Source organism: Clinocottus analis, unplaced genomic scaffold (genome assembly GCF_023055335.1).
Source record: "Clinocottus analis isolate CAN_PGR_092001 unplaced genomic scaffold, fCliAna1.0.p SCAF_3, whole genome shotgun sequence".
Lineage (NCBI taxonomy): Eukaryota > Metazoa > Chordata > Actinopteri > Perciformes > Cottidae > Clinocottus > Clinocottus analis.
In genome coordinates, this window is record NW_027176042.1 from 4,934,107 (window position 1) to 4,959,572 (window position 25,466).

Here is a 25,466-nt window from a genome sequence, read left to right on the forward strand (position 1 = left end):
AAATTAAACAGCACATTCATTTCAGATGTCACTTTAACAAGTTCATTTGAGAAGGAAAAGGAACGGAGGGGCAATCGTTCTTTTCTTAAGACGGCGGCGTCCTTTGGCCGAGAGGTTGGTGGGGGGGGGTAAGGTCACACCGAAGTTATGTTGGATGTAGTGAGGAGCTGGCAGAGTGGCACCCTGTCTAGCACCTGCCCAGAGGCAGAGGGGTGAGTCACTGCGGGGCGGCAGCGGGCACCGGGGTACTCGGGATGTTGGTGGCAGCAGATAGGACCGGAGAACCAGTGAGAGGTCCCAGGGCAGTGGAGGCTGGCAAGGCAGAGATACCTAAGGGAGAAGAGCCAGAGGGACAGTTACAAACACCAAGTATTTACCAACACACCACTGGGAATCTATCTGACCCAATTCAAGTCACTTCAATAAATCTGATTAATTCTGAACTTTAGACAGGCAGTCTACCCTTTACCCTGAATGCACAACAACAATCATATCTCACTAACATAACAACAAAGCAAACCTGTCCCTGTTGCGTGTGTGACTTCACTGTTTGGTGCACCTGGTGTGTTTCGACTGGGATTTAAGTCAGCATACATTATTTTTGAAAATGTTCTGTCCATGTAGTGGCTAAATATAATCAAAGCTATGAAGTTGTCTGTCTGCTACCATATTAAATTCCATTGAATAAGTGAAGATAACTTTTCCAGTCATTGCAGTGCAGGCAGTAGACTACATGTAGATGACAGCCAGCCGTCACCAGAATCTGGCCAAACCGTCAGGGCCTTCCAAGCCTTCTCTAAAGGCCTAAACAGAATCACAAAGTTATAGCTATTTCATAATTATAACAGTGCGCCGCGCTGTGCCGGGGAGTCCACAGGGAGTGGCTTTGCGGGTGGACTGTATGAACATGCCGTGTATTGAGTTGTTTCTCTGCGTGTTTCAGTGCATTCGGTCTGTGACAAACCGAATGCAGGGACACTTTTTCCTCCCAGTCCGCCCGTGATGTGGACTCATTGAAGGCCTCGGTCTAAAACCACGGCCCGCCAATGATTTCCATAGACCAATATCCCTCTTAAACTATGCTCCAGCTACAGAATAAATTTAAATTACCCCAATACACTCCATGTACACTGTAAGAATATGGGGAGCATATATTTTACATCAACCTTTAATTTGCACTTTGATATGTGAACATGAGTTTATAAATCACCTGCTGCTGTATACAAAAATTAAATTAACGTAGATTAAATTATTAATTCAATTTTTGTTTGGAGGAAAATGTATCAACAGATAGCTAAAACAGTTTATAGTCAATAATAGAAATGGATGGTTCAAATAGATGGCAGCAGATATACAGTAGCACGCTTACAAATGGAAAGCATTTTTTTTATGGTATTTCATTAAATTTAGGCTATCACCCTTCTTGCGGGCGCCTTAGTGACACTATCTCTTCATCATGTATTTGACAGTGTGTGTATGGATTGTGCACATCTTTTCTTTATATGCATAGCTAGAAAATCAATAAAAATGTGATCACAAAAAATAAATTAAAAAAAGGCTTTGACTGTGGGGAAATGTGATGTTTTCACATCTCAGATGAGGAATGAAGACATAATTTATTTTACTTTAATGTTTGATCTTGTAGATCAAACATTAAAGTTGCGTAGCTCTTGTAAGAGCTCAGTCTGGCTGCTGCTCTGCAGGAGCAGTTCTCTAACTGGGCAGAGGAGCGAGTAATTTATTCATCACAATTGGATGTTATGATATATTGGATGTTACAATCCAGTCTTTTTACAAGTTTTCTGCAAAACTGTTCCGACTTGTATGATGCGTTAGACTGTTTTACTTTAATTGGTCTATATTGAACAAGGAAGCAGCTCTGCAACATGTCAGATGCTTAAAAAAACAACTAACTGTAACGGTGGCTTTCGTTTCTCACTGTGGCCATCTCAAACCTGTTGGATTACTTTCCCTGTGGTCTTAAAATATCAGTATTGGTAGAGGAAAGTACTAACAGAAAGAATTATAAGGATATGGGATCAAATCTAAAGTTCTAAAGTAGGACAGCAGAGACACAATGGAGTGATGTTGATGAAACTTAAATGTTTTCTCGAGCGTGATCACTTTCTGGCGTGTGTACTCCTACCAGTGATCATGCCGGCAGGGCCGACAGCTGTGTTCCCACTGGGCAGGTTGGCTCCGACCACCCGAGACTGATCTTTCACAATGGGGACTGCAGGAACAGAACAAGAAAGAAAGAAAGCACATATTTTCTCATTGACATCATAGACTGAATTTATTCTTATAAGCATCAAACACTGGCCGGCTTACAGAAATACGGGTGATCCATGGCCTCGCGGGCGGTGAGCCGCGCCTGGTGGTCGTAGCGCAGCAGCTTGTCCAGGAAATCCAATGCCTCCGGGGTGACCAGGTGCTGGTTTTCGCTGTGGACAAACCGCTCCCACCGCTTACGAGAATGCCTAGAGGCCGAGACAGATAATAACACTTAATTCAGACATCAATTTACACTGAAGGTGGACACAGACGTACCGCTGCAATGAAGAGAAATCAAGGAAGCATGGAGCAGGGATGAACTCTAAACTCTCAGAGGCCCCATAGTGAGATTTGATAACGATACGATATTATTACAATTGCAAGCAGTTTGCGATTAAGTTTAAGTCATCTCTAGTAGTTATTTGCAAAACAAGAATTCAAGGGATCAGGAAATAAAAGATGGTATTTTTATTGATAAACAATTTAGTATTTGACTAATGGTTTTGAAGTCGTTTTGACCCTGTGTCAGGAAGTTCTATTATTTTTATTCCCTCTCTAGTATTTGATGTTGCTGTGTTGCTTGATCTTCAAACAACGGGAGTTGGACATGTTTTACAAGATTACATTTAAACGCATCATGGCAACGTTATAATTTACTTACATCTAATGCTTATTTTTACTAAATGGAGCTTAAATGCACCACAATGTATTGTGATGGAACCCTTTTGCCTCTTTCTCTGTACTTTATAGCAGCCATCCAGCCGATTTAAACACAGGTTTGTTGTTGACATGTTTCATTCTCAGACCAGCAACTAGAAAGCGTCAAAGCAGATCTTCAAATTGCATATTTTTACTGAATGTAGAATTGGCCTACATTTCTGTAAAAATATGCGACTTACAGTTCAGCCTTGGTGCTTTCTCACGTCATGTGAGTCGCAATACGCCCTAAAAGATTGATACTTGCCATTTGTGTATTCATACAATATTGCCACTGCGATACTATGCGGAATCAATTGTATTCCACCCCTAGATTTAGACGTGCGGGTGGATAGTGTGCAGTTGTTTTTGTTCAACACAAGTGCTAAGAATAGTTAAAAATGAAAAGCAGGCATATCTCTCACCTCCCCAGAATGTCGTTGAAGCGAGGTTCCAGCTCAATATTGTACTTGTCGATGTAGTCGTAGAGGTCTTCAGTCCCCAGGACCTTGGCTATTCTCACCAACTACAAGAACACAAACGAGGAACAAACTGTATGAGATACGGTCACCCTTTCAGACAAATCTACGTTGAACCCAGACAGAAAAAGACACCACTCTCACAAGATCTGTGGGCAGAAACGCCATCCACGTCGATGCATGGTGTCGTTTTTTTTTAAGCCACCACAATAATCATGGAGAGAATGGCACAACCAGGCATGAAAACGGGTCAGGGGTGAAAAAGGTAAGAAGGATAATCCCTCTAGGAGGGTCCGGGGGCATGCTCCCCCGTAAAATGTAATCATTCCATAATTTAAAGCATCAATCTGATGCATTTTGAGATGCTTTTTTTGCCAACCTGGGGAGAGCTGGAGAAACTTAACTTCAGCCATGAGTCCAAAATTATTATGGCCTCCTTACTAAGTATTATGCAAGCCGTTTCATGCCAGCCTGTCACTGGGTCTCACACCGAAGAGGGGGGGGGATGGGAATTGACGACGACTAATAGGGCACAAGTCAATAAATACTCGTAATGCAGAATATTGCATTGCATATAATATGTGCTGGTCAACTAGTCTAAAATTAATTTTAGGCTGATTTGAAGTCAAAATGCATACTTGCTACGCAAATTGTGTTCAGGTTGGCATGTCTGCTTATTGATTAAACGGTGGATCACTTTACCTTCTGCCTTATCAAAAAATATTATATTACCATGCACTTACGCTCCCTTTTGGAACGCGCACCTGTTCGCAATTCACTGAATTGCAGTTCGCAGTTCACTGAATCTCGCGCTCCCTTCTGGCATGTGCACCTGTTTGCAGTTCACTGACTATTAATAGCCCCCCAAAAATTGTTTTTCTCATTGAATCTACACATTCCATGGAGGTCACCTATTTTGGTTTCCAAACAGCAAATTTTGCCAAAAGGTGAGGGATTTTCATGTCTGCACAACCTTAAACCTAGCCTTCTGATGTTACCTTTATGATCAGGTAGCAACACAGAGACCAGTGTATACCTGGTCATAGTTGTCATGGCCATGGAAGAAGGGCTCCTTCCTGAAGATCATGCTGGCCAACATACAGCCCAAGCTCCACATGTCCAGACTGTAGTCGTACATCTGCAACACATGGTACAGGTTTCAGAGCACAGACAGGATGAAAGCAGAGATACCAACATTTCAATGAGCTGTAACTCCATGAAATCTAACTGAACACTGTTTAAATGAGCAATGACGATCATTAATAGAAAAATGCATGAACCATGCAATTCCCCTTTGGCGATCAGAAAAAAAACATATACCATGCAACTGCAGCATAAAATAAAGATTCAGCTGATCATAAAAAACATGTTTTAAAACCATTTATTGAAGAGAAAAGTGCCCCGGGAGAGAACTATGACTTAAAATGTTATTAATGGCGAGTTCAGATGGTTTCTCCCACAACATAACCATCCATTTAGTAACAGCCAATCCACTCAAGACTGCAATAATTAACTATATAACAGAACCATGATAATTGGAGAGAGGACAAGTTCAAATCATGGCACAGGCCCCTTATAGAGGCATACATGGTTGCAAGCGGCGACACTTCTGGTTCCCACCTCATATGCCCCGCATTTACAAGCAGCTGCCACTAAATATGTAGTGGCACTTCCGGTTACCACCTCAGATACCAGGGCAGTTGCCACTAATTCTACGAGATGCCGAGGCATTTGCCACTAGTTTTTAAATTGTGGCACCGGCATCTCTTAGAACACTGGTGACAGACCCGTTTTCAGTGAGTCAAAGGTCTTCGCATGGGCACACCTCAGATGCCCCGGCATCTGGATTAAATGCTCCGGCATCTAAAAGATGCCCCGGCATCCACAAGCATTTGCCATTAATTCTACGAGATGCCATGGCATTTGCCAGTACTTTAGAAGCATCTAGTGGGCCGGGGCACCAAGGTACCTGGAAGAAAAATGCCAAGTTGTAATAGTATGGCGACTCGTTTATATTAAGCTAACCAGAACAAGCTTTGGCGGCCATGTTGGGGTCCATGCACGGCATTGTTTTGCTGTGTTTTATGCCGCTCTTCTTTAGAAATGACCATTATATCCTGAAGGAGACACAATTTCAGTTCAAAACGGCAAGTCTTGTGATTATTGTACTGTGCCTTATTGTTGGATGTGGGACTAATATTTCAGAATATGGTTTATCAGCTCAACATGACAGGCTTGTACTTCAACTTGACCAGCTTCTCAAATAATGCATCTAACTTACTTCCGTTTCACTCGCGTATGAGCGTTAGGACTGTTCTCATGTGTTTCTGTTGATACATCGGGTTGTGGGCACGTTTTCATTGACACACTCATCAATAATCTGCTTGAGCTTTTTCGCCGAGCGAAAATCAATGTCTTTCACTTGCGCAAAAGTAACTGGATGGAAACTTGGGAAAAAGCCATAAAAATGGCAACTCCGTCGGGCGATGTGTGCCTTTACGTGAATTGACAAATTGAGCCTGACGTGAAAGCACGTATTGTTAGGTATTTTCTGTTCTGTTTCTGCAACGAGGCTTCAAGTCCAGATTGAAAGTTAAGGGCAAATTATACTCCTGCAACTACAACTGCGGCTGGCCACGCAGTCGGATTGACAAACTCGTTTTGGTTTATAGTTCCCGTGCGCCAGAACAGTAGGTGGCGCAACGGCCGTAGAGTCGACCTGCATACCGACGTTCACCGATATCTCCCTCCAGGAATTCAACGCCATCTGCGTGTCCTTATTAGGGTTTTCACGATACCAAAATTATGACTTCGATACGGTACCTGCCATTAATATCACGATACCGATACTTACAATATGATACTAGAATTCGATACCATAAATACGATACTGGTATATTTATCTATAATAGTAGTAAATAAAACATGTGTATGGTTCCCTTTTTGACCAGCTTGTTTCTGCCCAGCTTTTTTAACACTTGACAAATGGCATTAAAAAAACCTAAAGCTATTATATGGGTACATTAAAGATTGACACATAATTATAGGGTAATTTCTCCCCTTTATTGAAAAATGCACTTAATAATATTGAACTAATTAGCTCAACATCCACCGTCACGCTCCACCAGCATGTCACCATTTTGCATCAATTGTGTTTCATTTGGTACACTTTAGGTAATCTCTTACTGCACCTCATGATCATAAATGCTTGTAGTCAAACTAGGCTAATGCTACTCGTGGCTGTACATGGGTGAGCTTGGGGTTTGTCATGTTTATAATTACATTTGCTTACCTGTCGTTCGTTAAACTCTTTAAAAAGTTTGGGTTGTCTGCTTGAAAGGTGCTTGGCCATGTTTGACGTGTTACCTCCCTTTGTCTGTGTTGCTTTAAAGCACGTTTTACAGACGGGTCTATCGGCGTCTTTTTTTCTACAAGCAGAGGACGGTCGGCAAGAGCTTCTGAGCTTTCTTTTTTATATTGTAATTGTTTCTCACAAATACACTACATGTATTATTATTAGTGAGCTAATTTTCTCATTGCACAAATGCCTTCATCTGTTCCTCTGCTCCTTCAGGCTTCATGTATGATGTCTTGTGACCCGTTAAACAGCATTATTTATCCAATCACAATTCACTTATCTTTATCCATGTAAGATTAGCCTGGTTAAAATACAAGGAAGAGCCTTCTCAAGATCCAAGAAGTGTGATTGGTCACAAGGCCAGCGTGACCATTAACATGCGCTGTGATTGTTCAGTTAAGCTTGCGTCTCACCTAAAACCTAGAATCTCAGGACTTACTGATGACCCCCTTCCCACTGAGGTTTATAGTGAGTGAAATGCTGATTATGTTATTTTACATTTGCAGTCGTATTTAATCATGAACAAGCCACAGCGCTGTAGTTGCTGCTGCACCTGGGGGTGCCCGTGGCACGCCAAGGTGTGCTTGGTTTATTTTATTATTTGACTATTTAGGGGCGGATGTCGCTCAGGGGGATGAGTGGTCGTCCCGTTACTAAAAGGTAGCCGGTTTGATCCCCAATCCCCCCACAGTTCACACGTCGAAGTGTCTCTGAGCTCGACACTTAACCCCTCGTTGTTCCCCGGGCGCCTCACAGGGCAGCCCACTGCTCCTTCATCAAGGATGGGTCAAATGCAGAGAAGAATTTCCCCAAGGGGATTAATAAAAGTGTATGTTTGTTGTTTTTGTTTTTTGTTAACTGCAGTCACTGACTCATAGTCAGTCTGTGTGTGTGTGTGCGTTTCTCTATCCCTCTGGGGACTCATACCTGAAAAATCGATCACCCCGTGGGGATCTGATTTTCAAATGGGCCATGGATTCAAGTTAGCCGTTGTTCTGATATTCAAACATGCCATGGATGCAAGTTAGCTGGTGTTCTGATAATAAATCAAACAATGGCTATAAGTTAGCTGGTGTTCTGATATTAAAACAAACAATGGCTATAAGTAAGCTGGTGCTCTGATATTTAAACAGGCCATTGATGTAAGTTAGCTGGTGTTTTGATATTTAAACAGGCCATGGATGTAAGTTAGCTGGTGTTCTGATGCTTAAACAGGCCATGGATGTAAGTTAGTGTATGTATGTATCATCATGACAGTGTGTTCCTGTAGCAGGACCACCACGGAAAACTTTGCCAGGTGTTGACATGCCTGTCTGTGGACATATTTATATTTAAATATCAACGCCATTGCGTTAATATTTAAACCGTTTAACATACAGTCACAAAACTTTACAGATTAAATTGTAGGCCAGAGTGTGAAAATAGGTGTGGTAAACGCAAGGTCGTTAGAAGTAAGGGATAGTAAGTGGGGATGGGGACATACGCTCCCCTATAGTACGCATCAAGCCCATTTAGCTTTGCAGCCTGGTGTGATCCCAACAAAATATGGTCTCTGAATAGAATTATATTTATATCAGAACGATCTCCACTATCACTCATCAGTTACCTACAACATGTCTACTCCACCCAAAATATACTAGCTCACAGTCGTACCTGATAGTCTACCAGGAGCTCGGGTCCTTTGAAGTAGCGGGAGGCGACTCTAACGTTGTACTCCTGTCCCGGGTGGTAGAACTCGGCCAGACCCCAGTCAATAAGACGCAACTGCAGACAGAAATAAAGCACTTAGCATGTACAATCAGGCATCGAATCAGTGTTCAACACAAGAAAATAAAAACTTTTAGTTATTTGTCAGACATTATTGATTGAATGAGTACAACTAGAGAACAACTTTATTTTTTCATAGGTTAATGTAGCAAGGGCAGCGGGATACTTATATTTAACTTTATAACAATTGACAGCCCACAACTAACGCTCTTTAATAGGGTTAAACACCGACACAACACTTTGTGACAGTTTGTAACAGTAATAATTGTACATTTATAAAATTACAAAGTCGAATTGCATGCTAGTTATAGCTCACATACTGGAAGAATACAGCATATTACTGTATTGGTATTGAGAAAACAGCCTGTGGTTTGAAAAGTTAAATTAAACTCTAACGTTAAAAATCTTAACCTTTGCCTCGGTAAAACTGGTGTAACGTTAGTGTGAATAAATAAACTAATCAAGATTGCTCATTAGATCCTCATAACCTACTCGGCGAAATCGCAGCCAGCGAATAATTTTAAAAAGTCCTGCCGAGTTCGGGCTGCTCTCAGCCGGCAGCATAGTGCTGACGGCCCGGTGCCGACCGGGCTCATAGGTCCCGCTGGCAGGACTTCAAACTGTCGGTAACTCTTTAAGTAGGCTGATTCTGGACAAATCAAACACCAATTTGAAACTTAAACAACTAACTTCTCGCCTGAAATCATTCTAAAATTACATTTTGTGACTCAACAACAGTAGTATTCAGATAATGTCAACTTTCAGTTATAACTTCTCATCCGCCATTGTTCCCCGTTTGATGGTGCCAAAATGCATTCGGGGATATTAAGAAACGGTGACAAACCAGAAGACACGCCACACAAACAGCTGTTTGCCGCCAGGCAACTTGCCTGTCCCAGCATGCAATTTGGTTGTGTAATTTTGCACCATGACTGAACTTGGAACCCTGACAGGTAAGTAGCTTAGCTGAGCACTCTGTGTTGAACTGTGAAAAATAAAATGTGCTTACTGGCGAAGAGAAGCAACAGATGTTGTGTCTAAGCACTGCTATGACAGTATATGAAAAATTCATACCGTATGCAATCCTGAAACTGGTATACCGGTTAAACTGTTGAAGGGGTATACCCCAAAGCCCTACTATCTATAAATAAAGCCACCAATGGTTCCATTTGATCCGGACCTTTATCATCCCTTTTTGTAAGACTAGGGTTTGCCTGTGAGAGAGAATGTGAACAATTGTATGTTGAAGTGATGAATGATGCTTCATCACTGATGAATGAACTCATCTCTGAGTAGAGTCCAGTGGTGACTGGTGAGCACAATCGGCTTTGTCTGACTCCCCCACTAGTTTAGCTTTTTGGTCTTCATCTACATGTTGTGTACATTTGTAGCTCCTAAAAGGCAATGCATACATTAATGAATGACAAATTTGTATTCGTCACGTAACTTTCATAACAAAGTCATTTTGGAATGGATCAAACAGAACGGTCCGGACCAAACAGGATAGGTGTGAAAGTGACCATAAAAATCACTCACCTTGCGGTGCTCATGATCAATCATCACGTTATGTGGCTTCACATCTCTATGCATAATCCCCATGCTGTGGCAGTAGTCCAGGGCCTACAAACAATATTAGAAGATGTTGTCTATAATTCAACACACACAGTTGCTGGCCTAAACAGAGGCTTGGTACTGTAGTAGTTCCCAAGCATGTACAAAACAGCAGAGAAAAATAAAGTCAGAGCAGACGGTCTTGTTTAAGGGCTGCATGCTTCACCGACCTAAACATTACCAGCAGACAGGTAGCTGAACCGAGGAGGACTCACCTTGAGGATCTCATACATGTAAAACCGGATGTCGTAGTCTGTCAGGGTCTGGTACAGTTGCTAGAGAAAAAAGCAATGTCATTGAGCTTTTGCCTTACAGTAAAAGTGGACACACAAGTCACAACACAGAGCTTTGTAAATGTGCCAGCGATTGAAGATAGAAGACGGTTAACTTTCTGGCACCGAAGGCATAGCACTGGTCTCGGACTCTCTCTTTCTCTACCCCCCCACCTCTCTCTCTCACTCACACAATCACACACACTTTTTAGAGTGAAGAAACTGTTACCTACCTTGAAGTCTGTGTTGTTAACATGCTCAAAGACCAAGGCGGGCGTCCGGGACTAAAAAAATAAATAAAATTAATCGATTTGACTGAAGCACTGTAACAAGCTAAGGCACCGATACAAACTGTGCAAACTAACCGCACAGTCACACTGTAAACAACACAGTGGCCAAGTCTCCAAATGTCTATTCATTTCAGACCACAGCTGTTGCTTGCCACCAACATTTCAAAAACTCCAGTTTCTCTTATTGAATCTTGTGAACAGACTTACCAGCTTCAACGTCGAAGCTAGTCATTCAGAGCTTCCATATTTATCGATTAATTCTAGTTATTACCAAAACAGAGATTGAAGCAGAGTTGATGGTAGCTTAAGCGTATTTTCTTCCATTCAATGCTATGCACTGTTAGCTTGTAAATTGTGTTCTGACACTAAATGTTTTAAATACAGACATGTAGTCTGCTGACCATACCCACAAATAGTCACTTGTTGATTACAGCATGAACTAAAGCTGCAGCTAACCAACCACCACAATTTATCTACCACTTGTTTTATATATTCTATAAACCAGTCAAAGTCGAAAGTTGCCAGAACCAATGTGATGTCGTCAAACTGCTTTGTATGAGCAAAACATTAAATGTTTTAGCTTACAATAGGGAAAAGCCAAAGAGAGTTTTCACTTCACAAATGCCTAGAGATGTATTAAGTATCAGCAGTCAACAGTTTCTTTGTTTAACTAGTTAGTCAACTCATTGTTTTAGCAATTGTTTAAATGAAAGACAAAGGGTGCATCCTAAGGCACAGGATCTTTACTAACAATGGGGGAAGGTAAAGCTAGGGTCACAACTATTATTCATTATTTGCAAGTCTGTCTTTACATTTAATTGTTTACTTAATAAATTGCGGAAGATAGCAAAAAATACAACCATAGTGGCACCAAATCCACATTTTCCTTTTCCTTGACACCTAATAAATGTTAAAAATCATTGATTTATTTTCTGTTGATTGACTGATTGTATTAACCCCAAATTACAAATTTGCCTCAGAGGGGATTACAATCTGTCCACCTACGATAATCTTTGTCCCAGGACCTCAACTAAAGCACGAGCAAATGAGGGGGACAGCAGGAATACACTGTGGATACAGGGGTTCTTCCTCCTCTTCCACTTTTGCACGTTTCCTTTCACCGTTTCACTGATGTTTTGAAACTTCAGTCAACGATAAATACAAAGAAACACAAACAGGATGACTGCTGTCCCCTCAAGTGAGAAAATGTAAGCCCTGGCACAACATCGAAGCAGGCTGTGTAACATCACATAGATGCATCTAACTTTCAGCTACAGATGGCTATGTACTTACAGACACATACTTCCCAAATGAAAAGGATAAGCTTGCACAGGTGGTGGGCTCCCCACGCTATTGGTACAGTAATAAGAAACCCAACATACACAACATAAGTTTGTTCACACAAAATATAAATCATGTCATTAGGAAAACAAACGTATTATTTAAACAAAAGCGTAGGTTTGCATAGAGTCCATAAGGACTAGTCACGACCAAAGTTTAGGAAAGACACAATTTACACTCCAATACGGAAAAATAATTTTGCACAATATATTTGTATTATTATGTATACTATGTTGTTTGTCGATTGTGGCTCCCTGAGTCTTTGCCAAGTGGAAAATCTCTTAAAAGGGAACCGTTTATTTTGTTTATTTTTTTTTACCAAAATGTGTGTCACATTCCATTATGTCGCCGTCAAGCACCTTTCCATGCAGCTGGCTACTTGTGATTCACAGAGCTTCGCCCTCAGTAAACTATCAACGGTAAATAATTAAAAAAGAAAAGTCAGAGAAAAGTAAAGAGTTTAATTCTGTGTGGACGTATTAATTTGCTTTCATTGCCAACGTTGCTGCTGACCTGTCTGCTTGATAAATTAGCAAACAAAACATTTAATGTTGAAAGATTCTTCCAGAACAATCACACAGCATATGCTGAAAAGTATCAAGCTGCAGTTGAATGAAGAAGAGCGATTCCTCAACTACTTCAGCAAACTGAGTAAAGTAGATATACTTTCAGGAAGTGGATCCAGTCTCCAAACTCAAACACTGCTGCGGGTTCTGTCGCAGCTCACGAGACAATGAAGTGTCTGCTAGTAAAACACAATCCATCCATCCTCCATTTGTGTTGCTCTAAAAGTCCGGCATTTAAGTATGGCCTCTTCGGTACTGAGGATCAAAGTGTCAAGTGTTCACTACTTACTACGGGGTCTTTCACTATATCGATGAGGGAGATTATGTTAGGACCTCCGCGTAGGTTCTCCAAAATCTTGATCTCACGCTTAATTTTCTTTTTCTTCACGGGCTAAAAGGAAGAGGAAGAGTTAAGCAGACGGGATTAAACCACCCGATAAGAACGACAGACTTGATCCAAGTTTATGTATATATTTACCTTTAGTATCTTCACCACTACCTTCTCATTATTGGTGATGTTGATTGCCTCAAAGACTTCACTGTACTTGCCACGCCCCAGTTTTCGCACCAATTGAAAATCATCCTGATTTCTGGGACAAAAAAGGCAACAATAGATCAGCTGGATTGAGCAGATGTCAAGCAGCAGGCTGCAAATGTTGTTTAAGGATCACCAAGTTATTTACCCCCACTCAACTACGTGGGACTCGTAGTCCCAGTACTCTCTGGGCCGGTGAGTGTTGACCTCAGTGTACACTCGGGCCCGGCTTGGTACGGGTCCTGACATGTCCGACAGCTTGGCACAGATGGTTGGGAGATCTTGCTGCAGCGGAGAACAATCAGAGTCCAGGGTGGGAGGGAAGAAGAAGAGGGAAGGTAGGGGTTGATCCCAAAAGGGCAAGGGGTTCTGGGATGGAAGGACTTTTCCTCAGGATGGGGGGGGAGGGGCCACCAGGGACTCGGTGGGATAGCTGACAAAAGGTGGAAAAGGAAATTAAGGATTAGAGAAATGTATTTCCTGATAAAGATTGATGCATCACATGTGTCAGCAGTGTCTCAATCCATACAAGGACAGAAAATCCACAAATCAATACGGTAGCGGATGTTTGGCATTGTGCGTTAGAAGATTAATCAGTGATCAGAATTAGTCTACTGTGGCGCAACTGTTCGTTATCCTTACGGACCCAACCCTCCACCACCACGGATTGGCACATATGTGAACCAAGGATTTATTAAACAGTTTAACCATCATTAATTTAAATAGTTTTACCGCTGATCATATACTAAATATTATGTGACTAAGGCATTGGCATAAATGCCTTCTCGTTGAAGAAGGCATTCTTCAACGAGGATGTTACACTGAACAAGTTTAAGTTGAAGCAGCAGGAGAGCCGGTAACAATGGCAGCACCTGAGATAACAGTTTATGTACAGAGGTTTCATTGAGTTACATGATGAAAGTTTATTCTCTATTCAGTAAAAAATTCTATTGGTCGTTATCGTTATCCACGGCGGATGGTCCTACTCGGTCCAACGTTACGGCTGTCAGATTGACAAGCCCATCCATACAAAGTATGAGGGCTAAAGTTAAACAAACAATGCTGAACGAATATAGTTGCCCATACAAAGCAGAGGTTGGTGAAGCTTCAACCGTGGTTAAATGTTGTCAAGATATTAGTGTCATTAAAACAGCTGTCTGACTTTTTGATGAAGGGCTAGAATGAAGCGCATAAATATAAATCTTTGAATTGTGGAAAAGTTTATTAAGACTACAGTTGAAACTTTTTTGTGACTGTCGTGAGAAAAACAATTAAGTGGAGGCCTGTATACCGGCAACTAACAAAACTACAAAAAACAACATAGAAGTGGCTGAAATGAGTTTAAGCTCTAGTTGAGGGTTCATTTTTACATTTTATTTAAAACATCACCACTGACTTCCAAAAGTATTGACACAACCTGTTCAATTAGTAGGGCCGAACGCTGTGTAATTATTAATCTCATTCAAACAGCCAAATCCATTATTTGAATGACACCACTGACATCAGGGCAACTGAACACTTTAATCTCTTTCTGACTTTGGTCAATTAAGTAACACTGAACGGAAAACTTGATGTACATGTTTAAAATACTAAGAAACGCATATATGCTCTACGTTTTTTTTCTTATGGCATATACAAACTATACGTTATATATCTAGAATTTGTACCCACTCTACCAAATTATTGTCATTGTCCTAAATGTATTTATGTATGAGGCAAGCGTTTTCAATGACCATAATTTCCCCGTACAATGTAACGTTACATGCGTATTTGTGTTGTTTTATAGCTACGTTACGCTGCTTACTGCAGACCCAACGAGTGTTCAATAAAGTTACGTTAATATCGGAATATTGTGTCTCGAGTAATATCAAATAATTGCCTATAATCTCTAAAAAAAAAAAACACCATGCAACACGGGAACTCTGGATCGACTCCTCAGTCCAGCAATCATATGCGTTAAAGGTACAAGCGTTAGACCAATCAGGACTAATTTAAAATCTATTCGCAACTTTCACAAAAGCTCCCACTGCCGTCTTCCATCTACAGCTGCAATGATAGGTGCACAACTTAAGTGGCTCAGTTAAGCCGACGTCCCATTATACGTTAACGTTTAAGTTAAGTGATTCTAAAAATGTAACGTTAACCGACATTCGCAATAACGTTGTGTCAACATCCGCATGCTAACTGAAGATGTTTATTGTTTTTAATTTAGGACTGTATTGCATGGAGCGGTTAAACCGGCTCTAGTATCCGATGACTTACTGGAAAGCAAATGCTTATTCGTTAGCTAGATCCCCACGACACGAATAGAGCAGAAGGTGTTAGTAACTTATCGGCTCGAGGCGGGCCCAAGTTGCTAGCCCGCTAACCCTAGCATGGCTAAAGTGAAAGCTCGCTAGTTTCCGCAGAGAGCGGGAGTCAGCATTATCGAGAGAAGAGTGGATAATTTACCCCCTTGATCAATTTCTCGAGCGAAATGCTTCCCCGTTAGCTGAGTTTCGTCAAGCAAACGGTCCTCGCCTCCCTCCGTCGCCGGTGTGTGCCTGTCAGTGTGTGATTTCTGCTGTATCAGAGACAATATGGCAGACCACTACGTCGTCGAGTTTTGCGACGGAGGCCGTGGAGAGACAAACCACTGCGCAGTTGCCAACCTCCTAAAAAGCGTAGTAACTGTCACTCTATTTTGTTTCGTCTGTACTCCATCGCATTAGGCGTGTTCTAGGAGTCAAACTGTGCAACATCTTTGACTGGCCAGTCAATCAGCAAGATTTAATTCTTTTTTTTTGCGTTTCCCTCCGATGGATCAGTCTGTATTACCTTGTTTCCTTAAAATGCACTTTGGGGTTTTTAATTTACTGGAAAAGGGAATATTTCGGACTAGTTTTTTGTGCATATTGGTATGAGTTCTGTACTATCTCAAGTTCCAAATGCACCATCTTTTCATTAAATTAATTTAAGTTGAACATTTTAAGTCGTCAGGGATGATGGTGAGTCCCGCAGCCACACCAAAACCACTGGTCTAACTAAAGAAATACCTGGGGCCTTTTCGGAGGGTCATGGCCCAGATAAGCGGTCATAGACACCCCTCTGCGATAGTTAGGCAGGTTGTGGCTTGTAGGTCAGTAAACACTGAGTATCTGTCTGTATTTTATAACATTTGCATTATAATGTCTTCTTTATGAAATTGAAAAAAAAATCTTGAAAAGGCCTTAACAAGTTGTGCCAAATGAGATATACCTTGTTACTGCCTAGCAAAAAGGAAAGGCTGCATGTTCACAAGTATAAGAACATGGTTAATACATTTTGTCTTCATCATTGCATTGCTTATGCAATTCTTTATCATGTATGTCTTAATCATTGTCATTTATGAAAGGTTACAATAGTTTAACAAATCCAAATAAAGATAAATAACATTGATTTCCTTTCTTTCTTCACAATTTCCAAAGGGGGGCGCCACAACTTTCAAAAACTTCAAACGCTCCTTCAGCCTGCTCAACTATCAGCAATCCTTAATTGTTTTAAATAATGAACAATTCTGACTCTCAGTATAAAACTGTGACAATGTGGGTGTGATGCGGGAGCCTTGTATCAAAGTCTTATTATAAGACTGGAATTATTATATAATGAGGGGGAACGCTTTGTGGGACGTCAAGAGGATATTTTGCATGATCACATGGTAAATATTCTTAAAGAAAGTTGATTAAAATAAAAAAGTAATCCAAATCTCTGCCCTTGAGCCACCTATAGAATAACAGGTTAATCTGATGTTTATAAATGCAGTATTAGCCAGAAACATGACACGTTTATATCCCACTATATTGCCTGCAACCACTAAGCCATTATCGGATGAATGACACATTTTAAATGGCGACAGACTCCTTTTGGCATCGCTCAACAATAAACAAAGTCACATGTCTGTGGTGTTGTGTTCGCACACTCCTTCTCCACACACACAGCAGGCAGGTCCAGGAGGTTGTTGAGGGCAGCAGGGTTCTGTCAGCAAGACTATTCATCGTGCTCTCTGGGGGCCTTGATTAAGGATATCCTCTACATTTGCCAGTGGTGTTGAAACTGGTTCAAAGTTTTTAGACATATATTCTTCCTCTCATCCATCTCCCAGTTACAAGAGGCTCCGAGCAGTGAACAACCACACTTATTGCTTTGAAAATCATTCTTCATGTCTTGTTAAAATGCAGATCCACAGGCTTCCTTTTTATGGAGAAGAGTTTTTCCAAGTAGAGTCACAACTTCCTAAGTGTTCCTTTGTGTGTGTGTTTCTTGATTGAGGGGACAGTTTTCTCCTATGAATCTCTCTGCCAAACAAAGGCTACCTGCTATAAGTCTGCTGCAAACTCGATGTTTGAAGGGAAGTGCACGGTGCAGCTTAATTAAATGTCGGAAAAAACGGGATTGAACTGTATTTACCCTTCTGAAGAATCAACTTTATTGTTTGGTGATTTTATTAAATAAGCATAATGTCTTTTTGTAGAATTAGAGTATTTCACTCAGCCAAGATAACAGGAAGAAAGCAATATGTGTCTGCAAAGAAAGATTTTGGTATCGCGATGGACGTCAGGCTGCTGCGGAAGTCTGCCTCTTTCCTTCTTCAGAGCAGTCTGTGCAGACATATTGTAGTATTATTTTGACAGGGAGAGAAATCAGGCCTCAGATTAGTCACCTTTCACCTCGGCATGATGGACCGCCGCCCTAAGACGAGCAGGAGCAGGAGCCAAGTGGAGAGCAATCAGAGCCCTGCTCCGGTGCACTGATATTGTCTGTACTAATGTTTCAGGTCATTCCACCACTTCCTCCCGCTGCATGTTGGGGGGGGGGGGGGGGGGGGAATAATAGTCCCGAGAGTGTCCTCTGCTGAGAGGAGAGTGTGTCGGCACACACGGAACACTTGACCACACAGTGCTCGGCCAAACTGATATGTCAGTGATATTGGTTCTGCTGGACAACAGTAGACAGCCAACTCCAACCAAACTCTGATTTACAATAATGAAGGTTCCTTTTAATAATTGAAATGTTCAATATTTTCCAAAGGTTTTCTCTTGTTTTATTTCCATTATAGGAGAACATTATCTCAAGGCAACGGTTTACCTCCTAATATAGTTTAGCTTTGCAAATGAAACTGGCTCAGGTTCCGCCACGTCACCTAAATGTTGTGAATTGACCTCTATTCCCAAGGTCAAGAATTAACTTCCATGCTCAAGTTTAATTAAATTTTTTAGTTATTAAAGATAGAGTTGGTAAACTTGAGAAACTAGAGTTTTTTGTTACGCTAGACTTTCAAAATGATCCAAACTAGAAATCCAGTCCAGTCCTAAAGAAAGTAGCTAGCGGCACTCACTCCATACGTTGCTGAATCTAGCAAGAAAGGCATCAAGTCAGCAACAGCAAGAGTCACTCCCCCAAAATGATCATTATAACGTAAACAAGTAACATGGCAATTTTTTGTACTCACAGCTGTCAATGGACCGAATGAAATGATTGTAACTAAAAGTTGCATTACCCTTAATTGCTCTTACTCAGTGACTTCTCTTAAATCACTTCTTAAAACCCATTTTTATTGAATTGATGAGTGATGCCGTCCTTTTATGTCCTTTAATGCAGTTCTTTTCACCTGCTTTTGTTTGTTTTCAATTCCATTTGCTTTCTTGGTTGTTTGTGTTTGGTTTTGTTGTGTTCATTGCCTTCATGGCATGGTCTTTTTTGCCTTCTGTTTTCTTAAATGCTTACCTGTATTGATTTTACGTATAACTAAGCTCTGCTTCACTAAAGGGCACTTTGTAAACAATGTGTTTAAAGGTGCTATATAAATTAAGTTATTATTATTATATTCATCACGTTTTTTCAAGGACCACTGATGCTGAAGAGGACGTTTTAATTTGAATGAGGTATGTGAGGCGCTTCAGCTCTTTCTGACAATAACGTGATGACCGTTGAACTTTGTCTATATTGGTTGTCAGTATATTTCTAATTATAATACGGGTAGATCAAATCTGGCGAACAACACCCTTGAACAGTACATTATTGACAACAATACTGCTTTGAGTATCTTATTGCTTAATTAAACAGTTCTGTGCACAGGCTGCAAATAGAAAGGAAATGTTTGTCTTTTGACAAGCAAACCCGGTGAAAGTAATTACCATTGTGAGTGTACCATAACTAAATTATCAGTCAATTATAAGTCTTATCAGTACAACTCGATGTACAAGCGCACATACACACACACTACTGTGTCCGGCCAATGCCTGTTTGGATGCTGAAGAGGAGTGAGGTTGCTCCCAATTCCACCTATCAATGTAAAACAACCGTAAAAAATTGGAAGGAGCCTATCAAAGGCCACTGTCTCATTAAAAGGGCCCCCAGTGTGTGTTCGATGCCAATTACTTCGAAAGTGCAGGGTTGAACAAGAGGCAGCGAGGGGGCAGAAGTTGTCTGTGCCTTGTCAAACAGTTGAGCTACAGCACCATAAGGGTCTGTTTAGGGCTAAGAGGGATGGAGAGGAACTGTATTGCATCTTCCTATTTGCCCCATTGCTGTCGTTGGCTAATGCTCACCATATGGGATCAGTAAAGCACCAGTGATGACTTTGACGTATTAATTTACGTTCAGATGGAACTTCATATCCGGCCTGTAATGGGGATATCACAACACAAGTAACCATACCAGTCTGAGGTGGTTGCGCCGTATTTACCTTTTGTGTATAAAAAGGATTCCAATAACATCAAAAAGATTACATGTTTCCCCTCTGTAGTATTACCTTTATCGCCCTCGTTAGCTTTGTTGGACTGCAATGTATCTTTGATCAAAGACTATACTGATCTATAGTCTCTTATGCAAGATAATTATGCCTATTTATTTAATGATTTCAGCTTTCTACGTCCATGTAAGCATCAGAACCTAGTTTTTGTACATTTTCTAAATGTGCTATATCCCCAGATTGTTAGAAATGGTCAAGAATTTACCTCAGATCTTCAATTTTTTTTGTTATGTTTAATGGGACTCAGTTCGGTTCAGCCATGCTTTTCCCACACACAAATTAGAAGAAGCATCAAGACAATGCAGGTCTTTTTGGGCCCCATTGATGATAAAAGCTGGCACTGACCCAGAACCCAAGGCCCCACAGAGAGGGCCTTGGCAGGGTCGAGGGCTCAGGCCTTTTTCCTTTCAAGTCCTCTACAACATCTTCCTGCATGCGCAGGCCTCTGGAAACCATTGAGCGGGGTTCCACCTGGCCCAAGGAGCTGCAGGATAAGCTCACACAGCAGCTTCTAATTAGGCCTCAGCATTGACAGGTGGAGAGAAACTGTAGGAGTTGGGAAGCTGTGCAGTTATTTGTGCTGCCCCAGAGGACTGCAAGTGCAATAACTTTCTTCCAGAGGGGTGTACCCCAGAACATCAGCTCAGGGGTGATTTAAAGGATTCAGTTTAGTCATAACTGTGTTGTCAAACCTGCGATAAATTACCCAGCTGGCTGTGACTTGGCTGTTGTACCGCCCACTGTGATAATAAGTAACTTTAAAAAGTACTTTTGAAAGGAATGGTTATGGCAGGAACACAGAGGCCCTATAGGTATCATAAAGTATCATAAACACTGTCCCATGCACAGATAAAAGCACAGCTTTGTATGTAAGTACTTTATGTATACTTCAGCTGCTTAATGATGCAGTGGTAGAAATACAAAAATCCAGAAATCCTAAATCTACCATTACATGTCTTCTAATCTGGACAGCCCACAGAAAACAGACACGGTTGTCTTTTTTCACAGTTTTTGGGTTGGTAGGTACTCAAGATACACCAATTATGGTACATGGAGGTGCAACATTGTGAACTCTATTAAGAGAGCTCCTGACTGTATGTGTATATGAATAACTAATTTTTAGCTCATGGGAACAACAAATCTTAGTTTCGTAATAATACACTAATGAAAACAGAACATGCAAACTCCACACAGAAGGACCTGCCAGACCAGTATCCGAACCCCGCCCCCGCCCAGGATCCGAACCACAGACCCTCTTGCTGTGAGGCGTCAGTGCTAGCCACTACACCACCGTGCAGCCCGTATCCAATACATAAATACTTTTTTTTTTTTGAAATGTATTTTTGTATCCAATACATAAAAATAAAAAAAGCGTGTTTCTATCTGTCTGCATGTAAAATGATTGTGTAACATCAATTCATCATCAGCTGTGTTTGTTTGGACACAGGGTGCTCAGAAGTATTAACTGTGACTGATCAACACCACATGTGGATCCCAACGTCGGAGATTTACTTCCAGAGCAGAATCATGCCAAAGATCAGCTCTCAGATTTCTGTATTTTCCTGGATAGCGGTTCCAAATGTCTGCAACATCGAATAAATTGTTATTCATGGAAACAGAACATTTACACATATAGAAAAAATAGTTTCCGTGTTTGACCTGTCACTTGCGAGAATGCACACGTTTGTGAATTTATACACGCACATCTTTTCCTCAACTCCAACACCAAAGTCTGAACTCTGCTTCTTCCTGTCCATGGTTGATCTTATTGGCTCGGCTCCAATAATATGTTGCACCCCCCTGATAGTCCCCATGAGTAATCATCAGTCACCACAATAGATCCAACACCACTAATTTGTGTCCTTCCTGTTTTGCCGTTACCTTTTCCCAGAGTTGACTCTGATTCATGTCTTCCTAACTGGCACTGTGCAGCTACCACCTTGACTGTGGTCACACGCTGCTGGGATACAACTCTTCCAGAGAGAGACCCGCTGAGAAAGAGATTGATTACTTCCTCTGCCGAGATTCCTTGGCAATCCGAAGATGGAGGGGGCAAACCTGCATTGGAATTCCCCATATAGGTTTCCTCCTCAAAACTGTTCGGATGCCATTAAGTGTTAAGTGGTTTGTACTTTGCTGTCGTACATTTAAATGAACTCTATGTGCATTTAAGGACCTTTAAGAAAGGTTCTGAACATATAAATTACATTCCTTGGCATAAACACTTCCCCACCATTATGTTGTTTTGGTTTTTATTGATCCACAATACTGGAGATGAGATTTCTGCTCCCACCGAAATACAAAAGATATATTATATCTCCTATCTTTGGATAGGAGATTGTATCTGAAGAGAGATGCTACTGTATTGTATCGGACTGGTGCCAGAAATTTCAAGAATCTGATCTCAAAAGCTGAAAAAATGTATGCAACACTATCTGCATGACTATAAATCGATAATACAAATTTTATATTTTGATATTTGCAATATTACACCACGACTGTGGTGCCATTGCTGGAAAGAAAATGTGTCTCTCCTTCGTACTTACACAAACAAAATTGAACCATTCATACAATTCTGAAAACTTGAACCTCATGTTTCAACAAAAAAAAAGACTAGAATTCCATAGTTTTCACACAAATGGCAATTCAAATCACTATTCGTTGAAAAGCCTTTGTGAAAGCAAACAAGTGAGCCACGTCTATGTAAAAATAAATTTTATTTCAAAGTAGATTACAACATGTAATGGGAAAAAGCAAACAGTGTCCACAGATGTTGCACACCACTTTACACTTTACACTTACAGTCTGTTTGTGAGCCGAGCTTCCTGAAATCCTCTATCCTATGAAAGTTATACCCAAAGAACGATGCAAACTTTCATGGGAGTTAGTCTCATCAGTATCTTATACCCAAAACAGTCGCCCATATTAGAGGATAGGCACCAGGAGCCTCTTCATGTCTCTGACAGGACTATCTGTCCAGTAGTCCTGCTAAGGCTTTGATCATTTCACATGTGACTAAAGAGTTTGACCTATTGTATAATAGGCGGATTATGAGACAACGGGTCCGAGGAACAGGGATGCAATAGGCCCCACAATCACATGTGTGCAAAACACACAAATGTTAGAGTTGTTTAGTCTCTTTTTGTGGTTTTGTTTTGGTCTTTTTTAATTTACTTTTTCTGTGGTTGTTTTTGTAGTGGCTTTGCATCTCTTTGTAGTTGGTTTGTATCTCTTTAAAATAATTTTGTGTCTCTTTGTAGTCTTTTTGTTTTCCCTTTGTGGTCATTTTGAGTCTCTTTCTTTTTGTAGGTGAAGGTCAGCGGGCCTCTGACACCTGTTATCAGTGAATGTATTGAATAACTTTAGGCTGATCTAAAAAAAGATAGCTGCATCATATTATTTGTTTTGAATTTGAGTGGCAAACATATCCTTTTATTTACATTTGGATTATGCCTTTAAGTAATAATAGGAATTAGCATTATTCATGCTGTTTCGGGATAACACACGTTTTAGTAATACAGATTTTACCATGTTTTGTAAGAACATGCTTTAAAACTCAATAAATATTCTGCTCCTGAAAGATAATTAATTGTATAGAATTCCACTGACTGAGCTGCTGCCAGACTCAAGGGACGGTCGTAGATGGTGTAATGTTGTATATTCTGAGGTTTACAGATTTCAAACTGTACAAATTAACAATGTAAAAAAACTGTGACTTGTGTCTCTTCCGGTTCTAGTAAGAACATGCTTTAAAATTCAATAAATATTCTGCTCCTGAAAGATAATTAATTGTGTAGAATTCCACTGACTGAGCTGCTGTCAGACTCAAGGAACGGTCGTAGAGGTTTTCCCATAAGTCTGTTCCGAAGAGTCGGTCCAATCCTCCTTGCAGACAATTTCACCGCTGACTGATTTGTCTCAAGTCGCTCCCGTGCATTTTCTTGCAGTCTCGTCTGTCTCTGACCTGTGGACAGAGAGGAAGGTTACTGTTACTATCTGTAACATATTTACTGACCAAAACACAACTTCTAAGTTCACTTGTTTTGATGTACTTTCCTAAGAGCACATTCATGTGTTCAGTGCAATCACTGCTGTTAAAAGTGGATTAATAATCACAGTAGTATCTCCATGATCTGAATGACATGCCAAGATGGACAATTGCCCATGTTGTTCTGAGATGCATGCAGTTTATTCCAGCTTCCAAAGTGAAACAGGCTCATTCCAATTAAAAAAAGAGTCCAAACAAGCGAAGATGTAAATTTACTAAACTCCGAAAGCTCTCATCTCTCAATTCTGATATCTAAATAAAATAGCATGCACATTCATTCACCAGAATTAATGGTGGATTACATTCTTGGAAACAATATTAATTTACATTCAGACTTATTTATTTTATATTTGACAGTAGTCTACTGAGCTACCAAACTTTTGTTGTGGCCATTTATGAATGTGCAACTTGTGTGGTGTCTCTCACTGCTATCCATCAATTATTATCTTTTCAGAAAAGGTTTTATTTGACTTTCGGCATAAACATTTAATAATTCCACCCTATACTTTGCAAATGATATTGACACTGGGATCCCTTTTTTGTAAGGAAAGACGAGAAATAGTGGGCTGCTGACTTATTGTAATAGTTAAAAGGAAATTGCAAATATGGATGCATTTGATCTACAGTATATGAAGAGAGAGAGAGAGAGAGAGAGAGAGAGAGAGAGAGAGAGAGAGAGAGAGAGAGAGAGAGAGAGAGACTTTGAGGAAAATAAGATACTGTTCAAGACTTTTTCTGTGAACGTCGCTTTACTAAATTAATATCTCACCCCTCTCCGCTGGTTGCTGAGGCAGAATGTGCAGATGTTTCGGGGCTTTTGGGCTCCTCCGCCCCCCTTCCCGTCCTTGTAGACCGCGCTCAGACACGGCTGCCAGTCCTGCCTCCCGTCCCCGACCACCAGCACGTTGGCCAGGTGTGAGATGTAGCTGGACGCCAGGCGGAGTGTCTCGATCTTGGAGAGCTTCCGGTCCACGGGCTCCGTAGGGATGAGCGTCCGCAGCGCCGTGAAGGCCGTGTTGACGTTCTGGGTCCGGTGCCTTTCCCGGGCGTTCGCGGCGTTCCGTTGCGGCACCACGCCGCCCGACTCCCGCCCGTAGCCCTCCCCGGGAATTCCCCTGCAGCCGTAGCCCTGGTCGGTGCTGCCGTCGCTCTCGCTGCGGTTCCCCTCCTCGTCGTCCGACATCAAGGTCAGGTCACCGGGGTAAGAGAAGGAATGCGTCGAGACCGGCCTCAGCATAGTGAAAGCCATTATGTGCCAGTGTTCATATGCAAGTGTTCCCCTGGAGGGCGGGGAAGCCGATCCCCTATGTTCAAATCAGAAAACAGCTGCATGCGGACGAGAGCGGCGCTTAAGAAGTCGCTGTAACAAGTCCCCCAGTTTGTTCTGACACTTCCCCGCAGGGTGGACGGTCCAGAGTGGTGGTGATCACGTCAGGAGGGCTCTCATAGCGGTTACCTCA

At 41.3% G+C, this 25,466-nt stretch overlaps 2 protein-coding genes across 2 annotated transcripts in view; both read right to left on the bottom strand.

Moving 5' to 3' along the window:
* The window catches only part of csnk2a4 (casein kinase 2, alpha 4 polypeptide), a 15,796-nt gene extending 4 nt beyond the window's left edge, over positions 1-15,792 (bottom strand). Inside the window, exons 1-13 of the mRNA XM_068594390.1 lie at positions 15,641-15,792; positions 13,338-13,622; positions 13,133-13,244; positions 12,944-13,045; positions 10,691-10,741; positions 10,401-10,460; positions 10,111-10,194; positions 8,461-8,571; positions 4,486-4,587; positions 3,396-3,496; positions 2,332-2,480; positions 2,147-2,233; positions 1-330 (exon numbers count right to left, since the gene is read on the bottom strand). The exon at positions 1-330 is cut by the window's left edge and continues 4 nt beyond it. Of these exons, the coding sequence (XP_068450491.1) occupies positions 218-330; positions 2,147-2,233; positions 2,332-2,480; positions 3,396-3,496; positions 4,486-4,587; positions 8,461-8,571; positions 10,111-10,194; positions 10,401-10,460; positions 10,691-10,741; positions 12,944-13,045; positions 13,133-13,244; positions 13,338-13,438 (1,173 nt within the window). The 5' untranslated portion in view covers positions 13,439-13,622; positions 15,641-15,792 and the 3' untranslated portion in view covers positions 1-217. The remainder of the gene's footprint in view (positions 331-2,146; positions 2,234-2,331; positions 2,481-3,395; positions 3,497-4,485; positions 4,588-8,460; positions 8,572-10,110; positions 10,195-10,400; positions 10,461-10,690; positions 10,742-12,943; positions 13,046-13,132; positions 13,245-13,337; positions 13,623-15,640) is intronic.
* A 6,937-nt stretch (positions 15,793-22,729) lies between these two features.
* Positions 22,730-25,301, bottom strand: LOC137796661 (transcription factor 15-like). Its single transcript, XM_068594714.1, has 2 exons — positions 24,776-25,301; positions 22,730-23,922 (listed from the first exon to the last, which is right to left on the bottom strand). The coding sequence occupies exons 1-2, from the start codon at positions 25,253-25,255 to the stop codon at positions 23,857-23,859; spliced, it is 546 nt and encodes a 181-aa protein (XP_068450815.1). The 5' UTR covers positions 25,256-25,301; the 3' UTR covers positions 22,730-23,856.
* Positions 25,302-25,466: the final 165 nt, after the last annotated feature.

Coding starts and splice junctions, on each gene's coding strand:
- LOC137796661 (XM_068594714.1), bottom strand. CDS start 25,255: ATGGCTTTCACTATGCTGAGGCCGGTCTCGACGCATTCCTTCTCTTAC. Junction 23,923..24,775: donor TCAGCAACCAGCGGAGAGGG/GTGAGATATTAA, acceptor CTCTGTCCACAG/GTCAGAGACAGACGAGACTG.